Source organism: Halichoeres trimaculatus, unplaced genomic scaffold (genome assembly GCF_033239565.1).
Source record: "Halichoeres trimaculatus isolate MK-OKI-2021-1 unplaced genomic scaffold, fHalTri1.1 fHalTri1_scaffold_5, whole genome shotgun sequence".
Classification (NCBI taxonomy): domain Eukaryota; kingdom Metazoa; phylum Chordata; class Actinopteri; order Labriformes; family Labridae; genus Halichoeres; species Halichoeres trimaculatus.
In genome coordinates this window covers 12,497,172-12,520,503 of record NW_027437183.1, presented here as the reverse complement: position 1 = coordinate 12,520,503, position 23,332 = coordinate 12,497,172, and the positions used below count along the sequence as shown (strand labels likewise).

The following is a 23,332-nucleotide window of genomic DNA, read 5'->3' as shown; positions in this document are numbered from 1 at the left end:
CAGTTTTTGCTACATACTTACAAAAAGCATGAAACTCAACCTTAGAAATGCTCCCCTGTGTACTTTTTAAAGTATAAACACTTTCACTAAAAAAAAACTGATCAAGGCAACTGGTGGTGTGTGTATACATACAGTCCTTCAGCCTTTTCTGAACTCCTTTTGTTTTTGGTGCATTCAATTTCCATATCTGGATCATATAGGTCACACCGGCTATAAAGACAGTTGGTTTTTATTTGGACTTTTTCCCTAGAGGCAAAAAAAGTTTAAAGTTCTTTTGATTTCTCACTGCACTTAGTAAAATTCACAACATGAACTTTCTGCGCAGGGCAGCAGTTTTATCTGGTACCACATGAATTTCATCATGTGGAGTTTGCAGTCTTGTTTGATACAGCTACAGTATTTGAGCTCAGACTACAGTAATATTCATAGCCACGAGGTACATATCCTTTCCTGCAACACTCTACATTCAAGCAGTCTGCAGCACCATGGACCAGTCAAAAATTAACATGAATTGGTCGATGGCTTTGTTTTGTAGTTGTGATCTGGTTGACTGAGGTTTTCGTTCTGTTATTTCTGAAAACTGTCTTCAAGCTCCTAAGACTCAAATGCTGACCTTTACCTGTACTTTTAACCAGAGTAATGTTAGTTTTGGTGGCTGGTCAGGGCAGGTTATTCAGCTCTCAAGAAGAATACCACAACGTCCAAATATCGTCAATGTAAAGAAAAGTCTCCATCTCAGAAATCATATCAGATTAAAAAATAATAAAGTCTGCATGTTTTGAACACATTGTAGAAAAGAGATGATGTGCACAGACTGCTAGACTGATTTAAAAGGGCTGTGGGGACTATCCATTTCATTTGTGGTGTATTGCAGCAACACCTTTAAAACCTGAGTCACGTTGACACAGTGGTGAACACATGACTCTTAACAAGGTTGTGCTTGTTTTTAAGGAAATTAATGGAGATCAAGGCTTGTACACATGTTCAGCTCTTAAACAAGCGGGACCATTTGTCCTACCATTCTGTTATGGAACGGCCCGTTTGGCTACAGCGTTAGCCGCATGCATGACTGCAAATAATTGACAATTTAAATGACTGCACTATGAAAGCGACGCAGGTGCAGACTATGTTATAATTAAGAGGAACCTCCTAAACCCCATAAAACAAAGTCGAACTACAGAAATGCGCACGCCCACTCATAAACAGCGATAAACCTAGCGAGTGGTAACGGTGTGACTGAGAGAAGATCAAGAAAAACATTTTCAGCCGGAGAAATGGAGATTTTATTACAAGAATACACATACAGCTGTTATCAGTGAGTCAATCAGGTAAACAATGAGAAAGAGAAAGTTCGGCAATCTTGAACTGAGTAAATGTGTGTCGTGTTTTTGAGTGCACAGTAGAAAACCTTGAAAAAAAAATCAGTAATATGAAGGCTGTTTTGCGGAATAAGCGCTGCAGCAACTCAAATATTTTACCACACACGTCTTGGAGGGACCCAGACATAAAAAAACAAAGAGCGAATCAAACTTGTAAAACTTACGGCAGCAAGCCCCGCCAGTTTGAGACCTCGATAATGGTGGGTATACCTCCATTAAATTCAACACTCTTTTGACCTGTTACCCGGCTCATGCATACCACTAATGTACAAACGGGCTGTTTTCCTTGATAATGGCTTGCCATGTATACAAGCGCTGATCTTCTTTTTAACACTACTTTTCTTTGTTCAAGACAACTTTTTCCCAGGTACAACATTGTGTCCCTCCTTAAGCCCATAGCTTGTGTTTTAGCCTTTAGCTTGTTTTGAGCCTGAGGCCTTATACTATCACTCTCCCATTTAGCTTTCTTCTGCTCTTGTGTCCCTTTTCTATTGGACAGTCCAGCTTCAGGGTCCACTATTACCACAGCATCAATCACAGAGATCCTCTACAGCCTGTTTTGTTACTGAAGCTGTTATTTGTATTTCAGTAATGGCTTTGGTTTTTATGTTAAAGAGTTAGAGGACATTTTTACTGACTGTGTGATAGTATTGTTTCCCTAATTAAGAACAAAGTTAAACAAAAATACACTCTTCATTTGTAACAGATGAAGATCAACTCCTGCTAAAATGTTGTTTAATTTATACATGAAAATCAAAGAAATTATAAGCGCAGAGAAAAACAATGTCTTGAATAGTTTTCATCATTATACTTTTAACACGGCAGCATTGCTCTTCTGTCCAACGTGATGTAATAAGCTTTGTTATACAGTGTTTGTTTCCTTCTATTGTCTTGTTTAATTGGCTTAAGATTGTTCCTCTTGGGAGAATAAGTACTTTGTTTTCAGAGCTAGAAGTGCTTTTAAAAGCCTGAGGGTAGATGTAAAGAGGAGCTCAGATTTCTTTGTTAGTTGTGCCAAATTTTCATATTTCTCATTAAACTACACATCATGAAAAAGAGTTAATTTATCAGTTTGCACAGTGGGAAAAGTCTTTTGTCTCTTGGAAAAGTAGCCTAACCAAAACAAGGGCATGTTACTTTATAGGACATCTTGAAACTTTTTCTCAATTATATTAATTTAAAAAATACTTCAATTTGCATGGAGGCCTACTGAATTGGATTGTACCATATAATTCTATACTTTAATAAATCCCCCTATATGGATCATAGCCACCAAGGTTTGAATCAGATTGGATTTCTTGTAAAGAAGAGTCCTAAAACATACTGTTATTAAAATAGAAAAAGTCTTTATTACAGCAGACTCCTGCTCCCTCACCTTTATACTTAACTCAGCCTCCACCGAACTGAGTGTTACCATCTTGTCTGACCACGAATCTCCTGCCATGAGCTACAAATACCAGGGCCTCAATGTCCTGAAAATGTCAAGAGCTTATGTGCAGAGAAAAAGTCATGAAAGCTCCTGAAATAATTTTGTTGGAGAACCCTGCTGAGCTGTAGAACATAACTTAATATCACAGACACTGCCTCTGACATATTGCTGAACTTTTTTAAAGTGGTGAAAAAAAGGAACTCATTGACCTGGACCAGCGCTGAGTGGATATAACCAATCCTAGAAAAGTTCTCAGAAATGGCATTGGCCATTTTCTCTTTTTTTGCCAGTCTCTCCTTTTTAAAGGCAAAACTGAAGGCAAAAAGCTGCACACTGGATTACTGACACTGTGCTCTGCTGTGTGGGAAAAGCTACACACTATTTCCAGCACAAAACCAGACTTAAGTTGCTTATGGCAGTCTATTATGTATGTGCATTCATCAGGCAAAAGTATCATTGATAACACCTGCACGGCACTTATGTCTACTCACTGACTTATGAATTTCATGAACTCAGAAAGAAGCAGAGGTCACAAAAAGTTCAGCTCCTAACACTGAAAATTTAACAAACTCAAAAAGCTTTTTTTTGGTCCACAAACCAGTGTTTAACCTCTGAGTAACTAATCAAGTTTACAAATTCATAAATACATTTCCTCACCTTCAAATCAGCCAAGAACAACAGCAGCACACTGGTGTGAAAAGCTAACCATATTTTCACCCACTTCCTAAGCTTACACCGTCACGTTTCCTAAAAACTCTACATGGGTATTTTTTTGTAGCCAAGAATAAATCTTCACATTTAGAAAGCCTTTAAATCAGGAAGCTTGACGCTGCAGAGCCAGAAAGAATGGAGACACTCAACAGCTCTGGCGCCAAGATAAACAAGCCAAGGAACACGAGCCGAGTGTGAGCCATAACAAGATGATTATGGCGATGGCAGCTAGTTACCGTTTTCCTGATAAGGAGTGAGAGGAAAGGTGCCACGTCATGTGCTTCCTTCTGCTGCCAAGCTAGTAAAGTCTTCCTCTCTCCATCAGGGCTAGGAATTAATACTCCAACTGGGGAGCAGTCATAACGAGAAAGCTGGAATGGGAAGGTATTAGATTATATGGCAAATTTGCATGATGTGAGCTAATATTAGAGATTTCATTCCTGGGCCTCTCCTGGCGATCAGAAACCCAACTTCTCAAAACTTTCTTCCTTCAAAGTCCACGTTCACCTTTCAATGTGCTTACAACAACATAAGACAGCGCTGAAAGAAGCTGTGTCAAACCTTAATCTTCTAAATGTGCTCGGTGGCTTAAATAGGAACTGGAGCTAGCCAACGTCTTGTAGTGTGAGCCTGAACTAAACATGCCTGTGCCAGTTTCCAGGATAAGTGGCACTCAACCCCTACAGCCAAAGCCTCTGTTCTGAAACAGTATGCATTTTAATGTATTGGGCTGGCACATGGCTGGAGTTGAGGGGTAACGGCAACTGAGTTGTGTGTGTGTTTGTATCAAAATGTTTGTGTGTGCTAAGAGAGAGGGAGAATGCTTTATCAAGACGAGTAGCGGCTGCTATTCACAGCTGTAAGGCTGTTTTTTGCACTGTGTGGCAGAGCAAGAGGATCGCCAAGGCAGCCGGCCTGTGCCCCCATGGTATGTAGACACTGTCGCTCTCATACACAAGGACACGGAGGAGGGAGGACTTCAGTGTGTGTATCTGTGTGTGTGGGGGGGGGTGTGTGGGTGGGTGTGTGTGTGAGAGGGAGAGAGACAGACTTTTTGGGAGAGTTTACAGTACTACGTCTGCTGCTCCTCCAATAAAACAAAAACATTTCATCAGTTGCTAACAGCACAAAGCAGACATAAACATAGTGTCCGTATAAACACTGCAGTAGTGATAAGAGACAAAGATGTTTTACTCCTCTCTGCAGTGCTTCACTTCGTGGCAACAAAACAAAGTCAGCTCACTGTTCAGTGTTGGCTCAAAGAATGCCATGAAGTACCAAAATGTCTGCACAGATTTGTTGTTCTGTTTACTAATCCTCTAATAACTTCTGACTGAAACAGTAACTGCAGACATTTGGGATAGTATTAAGAATTCATTCAAAAGATGTTTTTTTGGGGAAGTTATAAAATGCAGCTGTAAAGTGCTTTGAAAAAATTAGATGTAACAAAAGTGTGATTAAAAAGTGTTGTTAAAACTTGTCATCATATCCTGTTTATGACATGGTTGTGCCATGGCTGACTGGATGACTGTAGTAGTGTGTCCCAAAGTTGAGGATATTTCCAAAGATTACACCCAGGTTTATGATATTTTGTTGATGAAGTTTGGTTTTGACCCTGCATAATTATTTCTCTTTTATCTCCATTAGCTAAGTCCACATCTCCATCCTAAGGCACCAGCACTGCCCATCTGCAGTACTTGCACATGTGTACATGTAGACTTTTACAGCAAACTATTAAAAGTCAAAATATCTATGAACATAAATCCTTCTCATTTATATAAGCAACTCTTAAAAGTTTATAAAACAGCCATAAATTCAATAAACTACATCAACTGCAAGTCATCAAGTTGCCAAAATTCAGGCTCTTTGGAAGTGAATCATTTGGCGATGTAAGATCAACGCGGGTTGGCACAAAGCACTGAAACACTCATCTGTAACACTCACTGGAAAAAAATGAAATCTTATCAAGGGTTTTTGTCTTATTTTCAGTAGAAAATGTCTATTTAAACTCAATATGAGCCACATTCAACTTACCAGTCCAGAAAAAACTGTCTTGTTTCAAGTTATTTAAAGACAAAAGTGGTCTAAATTGCTTGTAACGAGTAAAAATATCTGCCAGTGGAACAAGAGAAAAGTTACTTGTATTGAGACATTATTCTAGTTTCAGCAAATTTTTCGAGCATTTTTTTTCTTGTTCCATTGGCAGATTAATTTCACTTGTTACAAGCAGTTCTGAGCTCATTTTTGTCTTTCAGTAACTTGAGCGAGACATTTTTCTGTACAGACTAGTTGAATGTGGCTCATATCAAGAATAATAAGACAATTTTTACTTAAAGTAAGATGAAAACACTTGATGAGATTTCAGTCTCAGTCTGGGAGTGTGGAGATTGGAATTGGGCTTTGCTGTCACTAGGTGCACTCAAAGGTTGACGCTAATGCAGATAATTGCAGGTCGACCAATGACCAGTGTATCATGTCAATAACAGGTTTTAATCATATTCATTATTATAAATTATTTAAATGATAACACCATTAATGATTCAAAACACATAACCATCTAACATACATGGTTATCTGAGCCAGTGACATGCTATAGATTGATTATTGACTCTTTAAATAGAAAAATCAGGTACACATTTCAGAACATGACTGATATTTATATCAGAAGCACAACAAAACTGTATTATTAACCTGTCATGTGACATAACTAATGTACAACCTCAACCTTTTGTCTGTTCTTGACAACCTTCCTTGCACATTTTTTTCCATTACACATTTTGTAATTATAGTACTTAACTTAAATAAAGTCTTGTTCACGAGTGAGGGAAGGATGGAGAGAGGGATCGACAGGCAGATTGGTGGAGCGTCTGTAGTAATACAGACTCTGCACAGGTCTGTCGTGGTGAAGGGAGCTGAGCCCGAAGGCAAAGCTCTTTGTTTACCAGTCGATCTTTGTTCCCACCCTCACTTATGGTCAAGAGCTTTGGGTAGTGACCGAAAGAACAAGATCTCGGGTACAAGCGGCCGAAATGAGCTTCCTCCGTAGGGTGGCCGGGCTATCCCTTAGAGATAGGGTGAGAAGCTCGGCTATCTGGGAGGAGCTCGGAGTGGAGCCCCTGCTCCTCTGTAGCTAGGGGGAGAGGGAAGTCTGGGCTTCCCTGCTTAGGCTGCTGCCCCCGCAATCCGACCCCGGATAAGCGGCAGAAGATGGATGGTAGATGGAGCTTAAATATATTTTTTGTACAAAAGTTATTTCCACTTATTGAAACTCTGTTTTAGTTGTATTTCTTTGACGTTTGTTTATTATGTTATACAGAGAGAGCATAGTATAAAAATATGGAGTAAAACTCCTTGTATTTTTTTTGAAGATATTTTGCTTTTTTGCTTTTAAAGATGATCCTGTTTCTGATTCTGATTTTTTTTATTGTTAATGACATCAATCAAGAAAATTTTTAAAATCTCTAGTAAGGACCAAAGCTACTGTTGCACTACAGTAAACCTGCCTTCACAGAGTTTGTCTCGGCAGTTTGTGTATCCCATATAGCCCTATTTCACTATAATTCTTGTCCCACTAGACACTGATTTAATCAAACATACCATCAAACATTCATTCTCAAGACACTTAACAAAAGAAAGCAGGTCTAGACCATACTCTGAAATATTATTTACAGAGACAAAACATCAATATAAGATTCAATGTTAATCTGATCCACCGCAAACGGAGCACCTTGGTTCAACTCCTAGTTAAGACTCTTAGCTGCAGGTTATCCCCTCTTCCTCTGCCCCACATTTACCATTTACTTTCTCTCTTCAGCAGTCCTATCCATCAAGGCGGAGAAAATACCACAAATTCCTGCTTCCTCCACAACACTGTTGGTACTGCCAACTTTACAGCGATACCCACGAATACCTGTATGACAAGTCAAACAAATAGATGCCACTTTGAATTTGGAGGCCGGTTTCTAAAGCAATACTTTAGCTTTCATCAAAACAAATCACACAGTCACATACCAGTGTGACATCAAAGAGTCAGACACTAGTGACAATTTGTTGATACAGACAGAGGGAACACTCTGTGCCCTATCATTGCATGCAGGATGACAACAGTACCAGGCTCGAACCCATTCATCATAACCATTATTTCAAGGAAGGGTAGAGGACTCCCGCTCGTATCCTTTCACAGCTATTATATCGAGTTCCAGTGTGATCCAAGCAGACAAAGACAGCTGTTGTCAACATGAAATGCAGAACAATTCAGAAAACAAAAGAACATTACAACAACTGAAACAGACACCAGACCTGTTCATCATTTGATATTTCAGCATTATTATAATTATTTGGCATTTGAATAAAAATCTGCAGTCCCTCTCGCTTGTGTTTGCCTATCAGCCAACTTTCATTGCAATGAATGGATGTGATTTGGCTCTGTGTTTCTGCAATCAGTGCTTCTTGTTTAAACTGACATAGATTTCTCACCCGAGCATAGTTCAGCCAAGAGGCAGAGCAGTCTCAAAAATAAACTCCAGTAAAATGCTGAAATGAAGGAATTAAAAAAAAACACAGACACACATGCACATCTGAAAAATCTTAGTCTTAAGCACTCTTTTACCATCGCTGCTGGCTATGGCATACTGGCATCACATTATAAGGGGATTAATGGTTTCTTTACAAACCGGGTGTGAAACAAAACCGCCCTGAATAACCGGAGACAAACGAAAGCTGATCACAGGAGTGGGAGATGAGGGAAGAAAAGAGGGACGTTAAATCAACGAGATTTAAATGGGAGTTGCAGCAGATGGATTTGCGGGTTGATGGCTTTCCCTATCTGGGCGTCAAGCGCGTACCGTGGGTGTGCTTAAACAACATCCAAACATCCCCAAATCCCCCAGGCGCCTTTTGAGAAGCAAAAGAATCTGGGAAAGGGACTGGCGGAGGAAAACAGGAGTGGAGGTTAGGGAGGGTGAAAGAGGGAGATATAGAGTGTGTAATACGGAGGGAAAATCAATGGGTGCCCCCGCGGCAAATAAAAGCCATGACATCATCGTATGGCAAGGAGCAAGGAGAGACCAGGGCACCCACAGTCGCCCATTCTGCCTCTCGGGGCCCATCCTCAGGAATGGATAAGAAGGGAACAATGTGCTCTCAATGAATAGGATCCCAAATCCCACAGGAGGAAAACAAATCACTAGTGGGAACAGGGGAGGGCAAGGGAGAGATGGAGAAAGAGACAGAGAGAGATGGAGGGAGAAAGGGAGACCCTTAAAAAGATGTGCACACAAAGACACAAAGCATCTTGGGACATGTAGAGCAAGGCAAGTAGAGTTTGAGACAAAGCTGTCTTTGTCCCTGCGGGCTGGTGGGTGGCTTGGTGTGAAGGATTTGAACGCGCTAACGTTTACATCAGAGCTCTCCAATATATTGATCCGGCCATGTAATCCCTGAAATGATAAAAGAAGAGGTTGGATGTACTCCGGGAGTGTTGTTTGTTGGGTTTACATGATGTGGGAGGCAGGAACAGGGCTTTATGTAACTTGTCAGGGGAGCTTTGAGCTGCGTTCAAAGTTTGGACTGCTGCTGCTGATGCCTGTTTGACAGAGACACGTGAGGCGAGGAAAGATGTTCAGAGAGCGTCTGATCACAGCAGCTCCTTGCACAAGTCAAAATAGGATGTTTAATTGCATTTCCCCTCTCATGGTGGGGAAAAATAAAGTCACTGCCTTCACTGGGAGAGCTCAATATGTGTGTGAGAGAGTGCACATGTGAGTGTGTGCTTTCAAACAAAGAGCTTCCGTTCCTCCGTGATTACAGCACTGCTGCTGTAAGCCAGAACAGAAAAAATAAATTAGAATCACAAGGAGAAAAGTCTTTCATGTCTGATGCTTTGATAACAAGAAAAAAACAAGCAGGTTTCCCACAAACTAGAATTAGTTGGCTGATAATGTGAAGCTTGCTGGAGACAACTTGACGCTTAAAATTCAGGCAACAAATGGAGGATTCTCAGAAATGAGGGGTATCAACATAAAAAAGGAAGAACTGTGTTCCAGTGCTTCTTTTTGAAATCGATAAAATAAAAAAGATGCCGGAAAAGATGCAGTGCATGTGTTGGAGAGGGAGAACTCTAATGTAAAAAAAAGTTAAATGAGCTGTAGCACTCTGAGGTAGCAGAAACACTTGAATGAATGAGCACAATTAACAGCAGGACTTCTATGATGCTTACAGACACTCCTCCTGTGAGATGTGAGAAACAAGAAGCAGCCGGATACATCATTTATGGCCCACATTTTACTGAAATACCCTGGCGTCCTATCCATCAGAAAAGTCAGGAAGAGAAACTGTTTCCTGGGAGCTGAAAGATGAAAAGTTGAGAAACCATAGCCTCACTTTTTTTTAGATATGGATTTTTTTTTGTGCACTATGACATTTAAAAAAGGAAGAACTCTGTGCAGTTCAAACTGAAGAAATATGCTTTTTAACATTGTTTCGACTGAAAATGCATTTAAGCATTAAGAAAAGCTTGAGCTGGGATTATCCACAGTTCAGAGCCTCAGGGTCAAAAATCATTGACTGAGAGTCAGAAATTTCCTTAAACCAAAAATGACCTCTACCAGCTCAGAGGTGCTGACCCTGACCTTTAACCGCTGACCTGAGAGTGAGAGGTTGACGCAAAGCTGCAACCAACTGTTTATTGTTTATCTTCAGACTGATTTCTTTTTAAAGGTGCTTGAACCTCTAGGCAAACAGTGTCATATCTTTTGACTAAGGGTGTATTCACACCTGTGGTTTGTTTGCTTTGTTCCGATTCAGGGGCAAAAATGATACAATTGTAGCGGTTGTCACATGGTTCATTAGTGTTCACAAGGCAAAAGTCTGTTGCGGACCAAAGTTGGAAACAAATGCTACATGCAGTCGTTTTTTTTTTTTTTTTATTGGTGAGAAAATCATACCTTGAAGACGGGGAGTTTCCTTATCTTCATGGCTCAATAGCATTATAGCGTTTATGGCTTATGTACCAGTGTGCGCTATATGATCAACATATGTAGTTTCTAAGATTCCTGACTGCATGAAGGCACTTCTATAAGTCACTTTATTGCTTTACCGCTCCACATGAGCCCACAACTAATTTTCTTCAGTTTTTCTGTCTTCTCTTCTTCTAATGCTGTGGTTGATTCTTCTACTGTTTTGACTGTACAGTTGTCAAACAGGCTCATTACTGCCCCCATCACCACAGTGTGAGCCACAGTTATAAGTCAGTTGTGCCAGTTGCTGGGGTGTTTGTGTTCTCACTACAAAGGAACCGCTACAGGGCTCGAATGGAAGCCGAGACTACCTATTTTTAGCGATCTCGACCCGCTTGTTTTGTCCCGCATCCGATTACTGTGTTCACATATGCACAAACTAACCAGGGTTTTGGGGGGCTGCTCACTGTTTCGGAACTACTGCCCCTAACGATCCAGGTGTGAATAAATTTTAAATCTCAATATATATTTATTTACTTTTTTCGAAATCACAACTGCCTTCCATCATAATTCCAATAGCCCAACAACTTCAAATACACTTGATGTAAAACAATACAAAAAAGGCATAAAAAGCAAGTGCTTCATTCAAGAAGCTAAAAAATAATCCTGTAAATTTAGCTTGGCAAGTTCAGCAAAGAAAACAATCGTTTGATTCTAAACTACCGCTGATATATTTTGCATGAACAAACTCATGACTAGACCACTCATTTCAGCACCATCAGAGAGTATGACTGTGAGGGTTTTAAACATGTCACCACTTTTCTTTCCATGTGTGTTTAAACAACTCATTCTTTATACTTTTAGCATGAAAAAGCACCGAAACGTACAAATAAACAAATCCACAGTTATAATTTCTAACCAAGGCTGCCACAAGCAGAAGAGAGAGAGCTGCTGGGGTTGATCATCACAGAGATAAAGAGAGGAGAGAGAAAACCAGGAAATAAAAGAAAGCAGCAGGACTTGAAAAATCAGATGTTATTTCCTGATTATTCCACAGCGGTTACACACTGAGGAACCAATAAATGCCTCTACATCTCAGTATAATCAGGCAGGAGGGAGATGGAGAGAGGTGCTTTGGCTTTGTACTGTGTGTCCCTTTGCTCTGCACTTTGTCATAACCACGACAACGCCAACTTGTTCTTATTCACAGGTCTGTAAGAAACAAAATTTTGGAATTCTTTTTAACGACATTAAAATCAATGTTCATTCAGAAGAAATATTTAATTATAGTTGCAAACAGGGCTTGACATTAACACCAGCCAACCGGCCAAATGCTGGTGAATTCCGGCAGTGGCTAGTAACACCGCCGCTCCCACTGGCCACTTTGGCGGGTTGAATTTTATCTCAAACATGGATCTCATCAATCTCATGAAAAAAGAAATGATTTTCTGATTACAATCGTTAATAAATATTTAAGCAGACAGTGTCTCTTGCTGGGTTTTTATCAGTTCAATTAATCCCCTTTACCATTTTAATATAAGCAATAACAAACTACTATTTTAATTACTATGTCTTAATAGACTGCATATTTTCATATGAAAGGAGCACAATGTTACACACAACTTTATCAGAGCTGAATACCTGATTAAGGACCTGTGGATTTTAACATTGATGTAATAATAATAATAATAATAAATTTTATTTGTAGAGCACTTTTCTTTAAAGCGATCTCAAAGTGCGACAATAAAACTAGGTTAAAAACAACAAGATTACAAAGAGGTTAAATGCCTTCAGTGAAAGCTTTTTTAAAAAGAAAGGTTTTTAGGCCCTTCTTAAAAGAGTCTGTTGTTTGTGGAGCCCTCAGGTGTTCAGGGAGGGCATTCCACAAGCGAGGAGCGGCTGAGCTAAATGCCCGATCACCCATTGTACACAGTTTAGTCCTGGGGGGCAGAAGGAGGTAGTTGTTACCAGAGCGGAGGCGTGATGAGGTTTGTGGTTTGAGAAGTTCTTTTAGGTATGGGGGGGCGTTTCCATGGATGCAGTGGTGGGTTAGGAGGGAGAGTTTGTATTGAATCCTGAATGAGACCGGAAGCCAGTGGAGAGAGTGAAGGATGGGTGTTATGTGGTCATACTTCCGCACCCTCATCAGGATCCTAGCGGCGCTGTTTTGGATGTGCTGGAGTTTTTGTAGGCCCTTGCTAGGAGTCCCGATGAGGAGTGCGTTGCAGTAGTCAAGCCTTGAGGAGACAAAGGCGTGGACCAGTTTTTCAGCATCTGTAAGACTGAGTAGTGGACGGAGTTTTGCAATGTTTCTGAGGAAGTGAAAGGAGGTCTTGTTTTGAGTGTGCATAGGGGTCATTTACATTTAAAGAGGTTGTAAATCTTTTTTAAGTAAACTTTAGCACGTCATCATCCACTTTAATCATATTGAACATAATTATCCAACAACAAATTGTGGCCAGTGAAAATACTGAGTGGCCAGTAACTAAGGGATACCACTAGCCACAGTGGCTGGTGAGCAAAAAAGTTAATGTCAAGCCCTGGTTGCAAAGATCCTGGGTGCTGGGTGCTGTGGTATTAAAACAGACATCCCAGTTTTTTTTTATTCTTACTTGAATCCAAGTTCTGACAGGGATTGAAAAATAACAAGACTGCATAAAATAACTTTGATGAGATCATATTAATGAACGTTTAGCACTCTTTACCAGTAACTTTTTGTGTCCATGTAAGGAAATTGGCTAATGAGAAAAAGTTGTTCTTGCTAACAGATTCCAGTAAAAATGCAGAGGCCATAGGAGGAACATAAGAGAAATGTGTCTGAGATTCTGTCTTGAAGCTGTATTTACTAAATTTTTCCCTTTTGCGGTTTGGAACTCCGAAGAGCTTCGCTTTATCAATTCTCATCAAGTCTGTCTGAAGCTATCAGCAAAACATTTCCTTTGAAGTCTGAGCCAGCATATGGAAGCCACATTAGCTTACTAGCTCCTGCCCCTGTGCCTTTGTGGCCTGTCTCATCCACAATAAATATTGAAATCGGTGGTGTCTGCCTTGCAAGTGGATGTTCTGTATTATAAATGTCATCTTACCCTTGGTCGGTGGAGCAACGGCTATCTCTAATGCCACAGGACGGCGACACAGAAAGAGAATGAGACACCAGCGCTGGCGAGGGATTTCAACTTCCAGTCTCATCAAAGAGGCATCAGAGTGTCTGTGTGCATGTTTATGAATACAAAAAGAGGGTGGAAGGAGGAGGGCTAAAATGATATTTCTAGAGGGACACAATAAAGAAAGGGAGGCGAAGAAAGAGCTGGCACTCTGTTTCACCATACGTTCAGGGTGCTCCAAGCTAACAGCACTCATCTAAACAGCTCACACAGAAGCATGAAATCAGTGATTTTCAATGAATCTTGTTTTTTTTTTCTCTAACACTTTATATATCCTCAAGTCTTTTTAAGATATTTATAATTAACTAGACCAAATGGCTGATTAGGGGCCACAAATTATGGAACTCACTTCACTTTTCCAGCCACTGCCTGCGTAAGCCCCCTGAAAGTTTTCTCTTTACACAATGTGTGTTGCCTTGCTTTTGCATGCTTTGGTCTCAAGCAAGCTCCAGGTAATGTCAGTGATGGTCCCCTCGATCATAAATGTCATTACATCAAATGATTTATCTTACTGTTGCCAGAGATTAATCAGAAAAAAAATGAGGGCAGAGTCATTTACCCGTCTTTTGGAGACTGAGCCTCATCTTTAATGTGCGTCATATACCTGAACTTACGCTGGGAAGTCATTTCCTTTTTTAAATTGAATGTAACTTCAGACATGTTGAAGGTTAAAAAAACTTGCAAGTGTAATCATTTGAAAACAATAAGTTGTGAAAAAAATCAGCTCTGTAAAGTGTGTGTTGATAGAGAAGTTAGCTATGTAGAATCAAATCAGGCATGGAACCAGGCTGTTAAAGTTTTCTGTTTTTTCCTTTTTTTTTTTTTGCTGAAAAAATTAGCTTCTGGCTGAAAAAATTAGCTTCTTAGCCTGAAGCACACATTCGATGGACGGCAGTTTTTGGCATTTCAGCATAGATTTTATATTATTTAACTTAGAAATGCACTGATCCAACTTTTCTGGTTCTGTTACCAATATCTAGGCTTTGAGTATCCATCGATACCAACACCAATCCAATACCAGTGGTAGATAATAACCTGTGTGCCCTTCTGTGATATAAGACTGGTAATGTTTTGTGTATAAGGAAAAATGAGTGGAATTACTGAAGTTTATACTTGTTTAAACAATTAAATATCTAAATTTTTACCAGAAAAAAATGCTCTTGGATTAGTGCTGCGCGATTTGGGGAATTAGGCGATTAGGTGGACAACATTGCAATTGCGATTGTGCTTGCAATTTAATGAAAAAAGTTGTGTCATGAGTCTACAGACTTGCTTGGTTATCATGGAGAAAAATCAAGAAAAAAGCAGAGATGGATTACTGAGGATTCTAATTGTGTAATAATTTTCAAAATATCCAAACTAACTGTATACAAACAACAATGTACAGCACAACAGTACAGTTTTGTTTGTATTCAAAACAGCACATTTATGCCACTTTTGCTTTGCATGTTTTCAAAATTACATCTTTTTGCTGTGTCATTCAACCGGTAACCAAAATAACACCAAATAACAGAGGTAGAGTTTCTTTTCGCTACGAGCGCACTTACTTCTTTGTGCTCCATCTTGTCTGATTAAACTGCCGTACCAGGGGGCCAGATAGTCACATGACCAGTTGAAACAGTGACTGATTAGTCATCTTACGCTCTCTTACTCAGTCACACACACACACACACACATCACTCACACAAACACACACATTTTTTTACACTTTTTTTTAAATAATTGCACAATCGCACCTCTTTTTCGATTACGTAATTTCATGTGCTGATATTGCGATTGCGATAATCGTGCAGCACTATTTAGGATGTACAAAAATTACTATTCAATTGTAAACTTTTATACCCTGTAGACTGGTAATGCAGCAACAGACAAAGAGAGAACATCAGAGGTTACATTTCAAATCAAGAAGCCAAGAGTGCTGGTCAAAAAAAGGCATATAGCTGGCAGCACAAATTGGCCCCTTCCCACCGATACTGATCCAGGTTTAAAGGTCCAAGGGGCAACATCCCATTTAAAAAATTAAGCCTATGCGGAAGAGCTAAAAGTTGCTGTTCATCAAAAATCTGCTTAAGGCAGGCTGTAGAAAGACCAGAAGTTTCGTACACACCAAACCAAAAACAACAGACTTTTACAGCATTTAAAAGCACATTTACAGCCTGTTTCAAAGAACGTCTTAGGTCAGAAACACTGGTTTTGCTATCGGCACACACTGTAGGTGGGTGATTTTTTTTTCCTAACTCTGCTAGAACTCTCCAGAAGTTATTAGGGTTGTTTAATTGTCTAATCAGAGACACAGCTCAACTTACGTAACTGACAGCACCCTATAGCTGTTTGAAAGGAAGCTCAAAGGCTGCATCATAGCTTATAGCGTCATTTCACGTTTTTTTACACTCTATGGATCGGACCGATATGCGATACCAGCATCGGTATTGGTGCATCCCCAATTATCATGGAGGTTGCTGCTTTGTTCCCATTAAGTGTAATTGTTTTATACAAGTGTAAATTGTTTTATACGAGTGTAATCTAATAGTCAATGTGCAAAGTGAATGAAATGCACATCACTAAATGCACAGTTTGTTGGCTACAATGGCCCTTTATACCTGTAACTGTCAGTGTAGAATAAGCGCTTATTCAGGCTTAATGATATGTTTTGTGTGTAATGGTGAAGTGAAACCAGAAACAAACATCTTAACCTACAAAACCATGTTCGTTCGTTTTGGTTTTTGATCTTACTGAAAATTAATTTAGCTCTGCCAAAAGCAGCACAAATACACAATAAGGGTGCACCTAAAAAAACAGCTTAAAATGTAGTGTAAAATTTGTTGTGTTGTTATCTCTCCAGCCAGGAGAAGAGGCTGCACACACCAGTTAGCGGGCAGAAAGCCATGCACTGGAATTTTTTTACATCCTTCTTTTCAGCACAGCTCTATCCCACCAAGACCAAACCTCTGCAGACAAAACACCTCAGAATTAAAATGAGTAGATTGTGTTCTTCTATTTCAAGGTCTGTGTGGTTTGAAAAAAAAATCTGGTTATCTGCAGTCTGCATAGCGTGCTCAGCAAAATAAAGAAAACCTATTAAAACTCTGATAAAAGCACAGATTCGTGTTGCTTTTTGTGTGCGTTGATGAATAGAAAAGTCTGTTCACCATTAATAACTACTGGATGCCTGGGGTTAAGAGGCAGCCTGTGCACACTACCATTATTACCACCGCTATAGTGCCATTAATTCACAGTGCAGGAGTTCCACAATGAATTGCAGAGGAAATTTACTTAAACCTCCCCCCAACTCTCCTCTCCATGTTTTCTCTTTGTTGTCACCTCCCCCAGCCTACACTTCACCTTCATCCTCTGTCATCTCCTGGCTGTCATCCTCCTGTTTTTCTCGTCTTGTTTTCTTTATTCTTCGTCCTTCCCATCACCTTCCACTGTATCCCCATCTTCCTCCTCCTATCCCATCCTCAAATCCACTTTCTTATCTGACGTTATTTTTCTTCTGACAGCAGATCACTTAAGTCTTTTTCTGTCTCAGCAGCTCCTCCTTTTGAATAACAAGCATGCTATGCAACAGGTCTCATGTTGTTCCTGTTGAGAGAGACCTAAACCTAACATCCTTATGGAGATCGATTTGAGATCTGAATCTTGATGCATTTAGAGGTAAGTCTGAGGACATGTTCCTGTGTGAGAATTTACTGCAATCCCAATTCAGAACAGCAACTTTCCACTGCAGACAACAAAAGTTCAGTTAAGGAAAACAGCTGCACAAACTGGTGAGTGAAAGCCAATTATCTCTATGTCAAAATGAGCTGTTAGTCCAAACAATTTTTGGACAGGGTGATAAATATAGTGAAAGAAATTGAGCATTTATTCGACTTTCAGGCATTTTTCTGCACCAGAATTACTTGCTGGCTCGATAATATGCATCCTCAATTCTAAATAAGGCGAGACGTAAAACAGACTTTAATAGTTCGCAAATCAGTAAACTCTATATTTAATTGAAAATCAAGCAAACTCAACATATGAAGTGTTGAAACAGAATAATTTGAGTGTCTGATGAAACACATTTCAAAAGTGGGGACAGGAACAACAAAGGCCTGAAACAATTTTGTAATGCAAAAAATAAAACAACTGGAAGAACATCTTATAATGGATAAGGTAAATCTGAAACAGGTGAATATCATGGAAAAGGCATGACAGAAACACAGATACTGAATGGTAATGATAGTAGGGCCTCGTTAGAGCTGGAAATGGAACAACAACCCAAATTGTAAAATGTTGTTACTTTTGGGGAAAATTTTATTACATTTTGGTTTTTATTAAATTTTCTAAATTACATTTTGGGTTGTTACGTTTTGGGCTCAGACAGGCCTTCAGGGTGATCTGCTTAAAATGGGACATGACTCTGCAGTGGAAGTCACTGCAGGGGCTCAAAATCACATTTAAAAACCACTCCATGAACAAAGTTTGTCTATACATACATGTTTAAAAAATAAGGAGCATTCAAAGAGGAAACCCCAAACAAACATGATCCAGAAGCTGGAAATGGAGGGTTAGAGTAATCACTCATTTAATGTATGCCTACTATGTCAACAGCAGGGAAGCTGTCAAGCTGTCCTGACTGTTTTCTGACAACAGCGTGCTATTTAATATCATAAATATTGTAAATCTAGGTCAAACTGTTGGGTCTATTTACTATTGGTTCCTCTTATTTAGACTATTTTTGTTATTTTAGGTCATGTTTTGTGAGGGAATGTGCTTCACACAAGTAGAAAGAAGCCCCACATTTCAGTGTCAGTTCACTTCTTTTAAACGCAGTTTGCTGGGATTTGGTGGCTTGTAGTCATGCTTTGAGGAAGAATATGACATGCTCGTAATGCACCCCATAGGAGCATTTAAGATAGCTGTCCATTTCATCATGTTAAAAGGTAATAAACTGTTTCAAACAGCAATTAAAAGGACTACACAGATTATGGTTTTGGACAGTGTAAGATGAGTTAAATGGTGCTCAGCCCTGAGTGTTCTCCTACCTTTAGTCCTGTGGGGAACATTTAAATTTCTGTTTAATAGGCTTGAAAATCAGTTGCTGTGGAATGCCACACATATAAATACCCTAAAAATAGCCGACTTTTTTCTAAAAAATGTGTCTTCTTTCACTGATACAGTAGATATACTGTATGCCACATATTGTTTTGGTGAAGAGGATGTGACCCCTCTCCTGGCCGTCTGCTGCTGCTGCCGCCACCTCCTCCTCCTCCTCCTTCTCCTCCTCCTCAGGGAGAGTGTTAATGAAGCAGGAGGCTGGTCAGATGGGAGACTCTCTGACTCTCCGCTTGGGTTCCAAGCAATCAATAATATACAGACGGCCACCCTCGCCTTCCTCCTCTTCTCTTTCATTTTCTGTCCCTTATCCTCTTCATCTTCATTATTTCACTCCCTATGTTGCTTTGTTTTATTTGTTTCCCCCTCCTCTGCCTCTCTCCTTACTTCTCCCCTCAATCTGACCTCTCTTACCTTTAATCATCTGGTTTCTCATCTCTTCCTGTTTTGCCTCCCCCTCTCTTTCAGACAGTTAGCACTGAAAGTGTTTCAAATCTGCACATTAATTAGTATGACACTTGCAAAACTTCATCTCTGTTCGCAGCTAATTTACTTCTCAGTCAGTGCAGTGTTTTGACATTGCAGAAGTTGTGCGAAGAAATTCTAAAAGAGTCTGAAAGAGAAAACAAGCTAGCTGTCAGGAAACTCCAATCAGAAAACACTGATGGAAACAGAAAAAAAGCTATGAACTCTCAGACTGCTTTAATACAAAGTTAAACGAGGTATCCTATCCATCTCTTAGATACTTCACTGCCCCATGAGGGGTTTTTCAACCTGTGAGACAACAGTGCCCCCTGCAGTCAAACGGAGCATGTGCACATCAGTAGAGCTCAGTGAAGTTGATCCCTCCACTTTGAACCAGCCTTGTTTTAGCCCACCAGCTATCTCCTCCCACAAGGGGAATGGTGTAAGTGGATTTAAATAAATTAATGCCTCTTTTGCTTGCCTTGGGAGCTCACAGCAGAAAATAGTCCCAAAACAAAAAAGAAATTCGACTGCTATCGCATTCACAGAGATAAAGAAAAACATATATTTTCTCTAGCTATCGCCTATAGGCCTGTGTTTAAGGAAGGAGCAATTTGAATATGTCATGCCTAATTCTACGTTAAGGCAGAGCCGGCATTCTCCGGGGACTGAATACAAAGCAGCGTGCAAGAAAGACACTTGACTAGTCAGCTGGAACAGCCCTATCCAGGCTCCGGGGATAATCAGTCCCACCATTTTGAGACAAAAACTGCTTTAAAAAAAAAAACAAAGCCAGAGGGTTGTTGCTGAAAATTTTCTGTATCCAGTACCAAAGACAACAGTTCTTTGTATCCATATTTCATATTTTTGTCAACACAATCAGCACTTAGTTAATCTCAAGTCCCTTAGTATGTATTCATATTTGAAGTGGTTATTAGAATCAAAACAGGAAGTGTAGATGAAATGCTTCAATTGAGTTACACACTTCAAAGGTTGGAAATCATTTAATGTGAAAAAAGGCTTTTGAGTTCTGAGTCCTTTTTTTGCTGCAACAGAAGAGTGATCCTTCTCCCAATGGAAGAGAAAGAAATGAGTGAGGGAGGCTCATGAGATCTTGGCTATTAGAGTAACTACAGAGCATTAGCTAATTGGGATCCAAACAAACCCTACTGAATGCAAATGAATGAGAAGAAACGCTACAGTGGAAAGTGTAGAGTCAGGAACCACATTTGCATCATGCAGCTGAATGTTTTCCTCATACAGTTAAATCTCATTAGGATTCTCTACCAAAGTCCTTATGTAACACATTGATTAAAACTAATGCTGATATCTATCATTACCGGGTGAGTATTTGTTTGGTTAACAGGCACATGTGATCGTCACTGATGACCTCAATATGGCGAAACATAGTAAACAAAGCGTTCATGCTGTGAATAAGTGGTTACAGTTCAGTGCCAGTTACAATCCTGTCCAATTCTTGTTGCAGACTTTTTGTCTCAGGAGAGAAAAAAAAACCCTGGAGGTTTCAGATAACAAGCTCCCTGATCTCTGGTCTTTACACTACAGTTACTCTGCAGCCAGATGTACGTCTACCTCTGGGTCAAGACACACACCAGCGGGATTACTGTCTAATAGCAGAGAAAGAAAGACAGATTGGAGATGCTTTTCATTTGGCGTAAACACAGAAAGTCCCTTGAACACAGTTTAAAATAAACGCTTCTTTTCCCATTGTGTTCAAAATGGATGATGAATGGTAAGAGGAGCAGAACAATGAAAAATGACAGTCTATTTCTGTGTTTGTGCATGTGTGTGTGTGTCAGTTCACACCTCTGAGTCCTCTCTGCGGAGTCCCAGTTGGAGGACGGCACTGGGAGACTTGAGTCTGGCTTGACTGGACTGGGCCATCTGCAGGTTTAGCTGCCAGCCAACATACTCCAGCTGAAACGCACAAACAGAGCCGGTCTGTCTTTGATACCAACTTAGCTGCGATAAAACCTCACATTCCAATTTAAAACAGACACATTTTCAAAGAGTGTATGAAGTCTCTAGGGGAGAGCTGTTCCCACGAAATGAAAGCGGGAGCAGATTTTTTAAAGAATTGTGTATTTTTGTGTGTTTTTATTTGTGCTCATTATGTTCCTGTTTGACCTAGATTTATTGTTGTACATTCTATCATACTCTGTTGTTTTTACTTTAAAAAGCTCCCCACTTCTTTTGAAATAAGTGTATTTTTACCCTTTCGTTGTTAACATGGAGACATCATCCCTTAATCATATGCTTATCTCTTCTCTTAATAGACTGACCTTAAAAACCTCACCATGACTTGAAGCATTCATAAAACCCTGGAACACTCAGCTAATTTTAATACTAGAGAAAGATAATGGGCAATACAACACATTTAAAAACCTGACACCAGCAAATGCCTGGCATTTTCCTTGAAAATAAACAACTAATTGATGACTGTAATAGTCACACATTATTTTCATTTTGACAGACCAAAATGGTTTATAGAGCCTTTATTTAGCACCTACTCAAAGTGCCATTTACACCATCGTACCAACAACACAGCTATTAGGACAAATTTGGGTTTCAGTATCTTGCCTGATGGTGCAGGGTGATTTCAAACCAAGAGAATATATCATCAAACTTTAAAATGGAGAGCTCAAAACTTTTAAAAAGCCTGTTTGCTGACCATGTATGGAACAAATGACCCTATAAGCAGCATGACATGACTTAAGTATTGCGTCACTGTTATAGACATGAGGATTTACTGCCGCAGAACTTTGCTTAATCTTCCAAAAGTTTTAGTTGCCTTGCCTCTGAGCTGCAGGTGGCCAGACTATTACTCTCAGTCTCGGTCTGCTGTGGTGGTGTGATAGATTAGCAGCACTGAGTCAAGGCAGGGCAGTTAAGTGTTTTATGATGCGTAGAGAGGCCGTAATAATAAACCATGTGTGACTTATCGAGTCTGGATGCTTCCGCAGCATCGGAGGACAGGTGTGAGGAGGGTGAGGGCTGGGAAGCATTACTCACAACGGAACAACATCCACATTAGCATGAATAAACAGCACCACTTTATGATGTGTAGCTTATCTCAGCATCATTATATCTATGAATCCATCTGAATTAATTAACCAATAAAAACAATATAATATTGACATCCAATGTACAATCACTGCCCAACTAGACAATTAAATCTCATCACTCTCACTAATCAGCACCAGATTTTTTTGTTGGTTGGAGTAACTGTGAGTATTTTCATTACTGTAGGCCTGAAATGCCTGTCAAATGTGTGTGGCCACCTTGTACTCATCAGGGCTGTGTTTTTGTTAATTGTTTCCACCTTAATGTTAGCCTACGTGGGTGTAAATAAGAACAGATGAGACCATCTCCTAGCAATTTAGCAGCATTGGTTAAAGTGGTATTTAATCCTTTGACTGGAGCCCTGTAAAAGCAGCACAGGCACGTGGGGAGCTGGTGGTGCTGGCTCTGTTAACATTCGCCACACTCTGCAAATCAATTTGACACTGTTTACCAACAGAACCTGTGATCCTGACCTTGTGCTGAGGGGTGCTAAACAAATAGAGCAACATTTTAACTTTTCAAAGCCTGAATTTCCATTCAAGCAAAACAATTTGTTTCAGAATATGCCAACTTCCAAAACAAGTAACCTGTGTTCATTGTGAGGCTCAGGCCATGGCTGGGTGTATCTGGGACAGCTCTAGTTTAGTTCACCTCTGAATTGTCTGGCAGAGCATTTTCAGTAACTGCCATGTGCCTCACCAGTAGAGGCTTTGTTTGTGATGTTCCTCAGGGTTCTGTCCTGGGTCCCCTGTTGATTGTTTTTGACTCTTATCATTGTTTGGGACGGGTATCACAATTTTTCATAGTCAATGATAACAGTATCAATCCTCCTTGACAATCTTAGTTTTTTTTTTTAGGTCAGCTATCTTTGCTATCACTTGGTGAAAAGAGAGCAATACCTTTCTGCCAGACCTGGTATTACTTTCATAAATGACATGTTATCAACCTTTACTCAATAGTCATTTTAGTGGCCCAATCGCAAAGCGTCATACTTCAAAGTGTAACCTTCTGTCACATCTCTTGGTTAGATAGCAAGCTTTGATTCTA

The 23,332-nt window shown here is 39.8% G+C and overlaps 1 protein-coding gene across 1 annotated transcript in view; it reads right to left on the bottom strand.

Moving 5' to 3' along the window:
- commd10 (COMM domain containing 10) overlaps nucleotides 1–23,332 on the bottom strand; it is a 78,246-nt gene that overhangs the window by 50,196 nt on the left and 4,718 nt on the right. Inside the window, exon 5 of the mRNA XM_074670776.1 lies at nucleotides 21,029–21,139. Coding sequence (XP_074526877.1) covers nucleotides 21,029–21,139 — 111 coding nt within the window. The remainder of the gene's footprint in view (nucleotides 1–21,028; nucleotides 21,140–23,332) is intronic.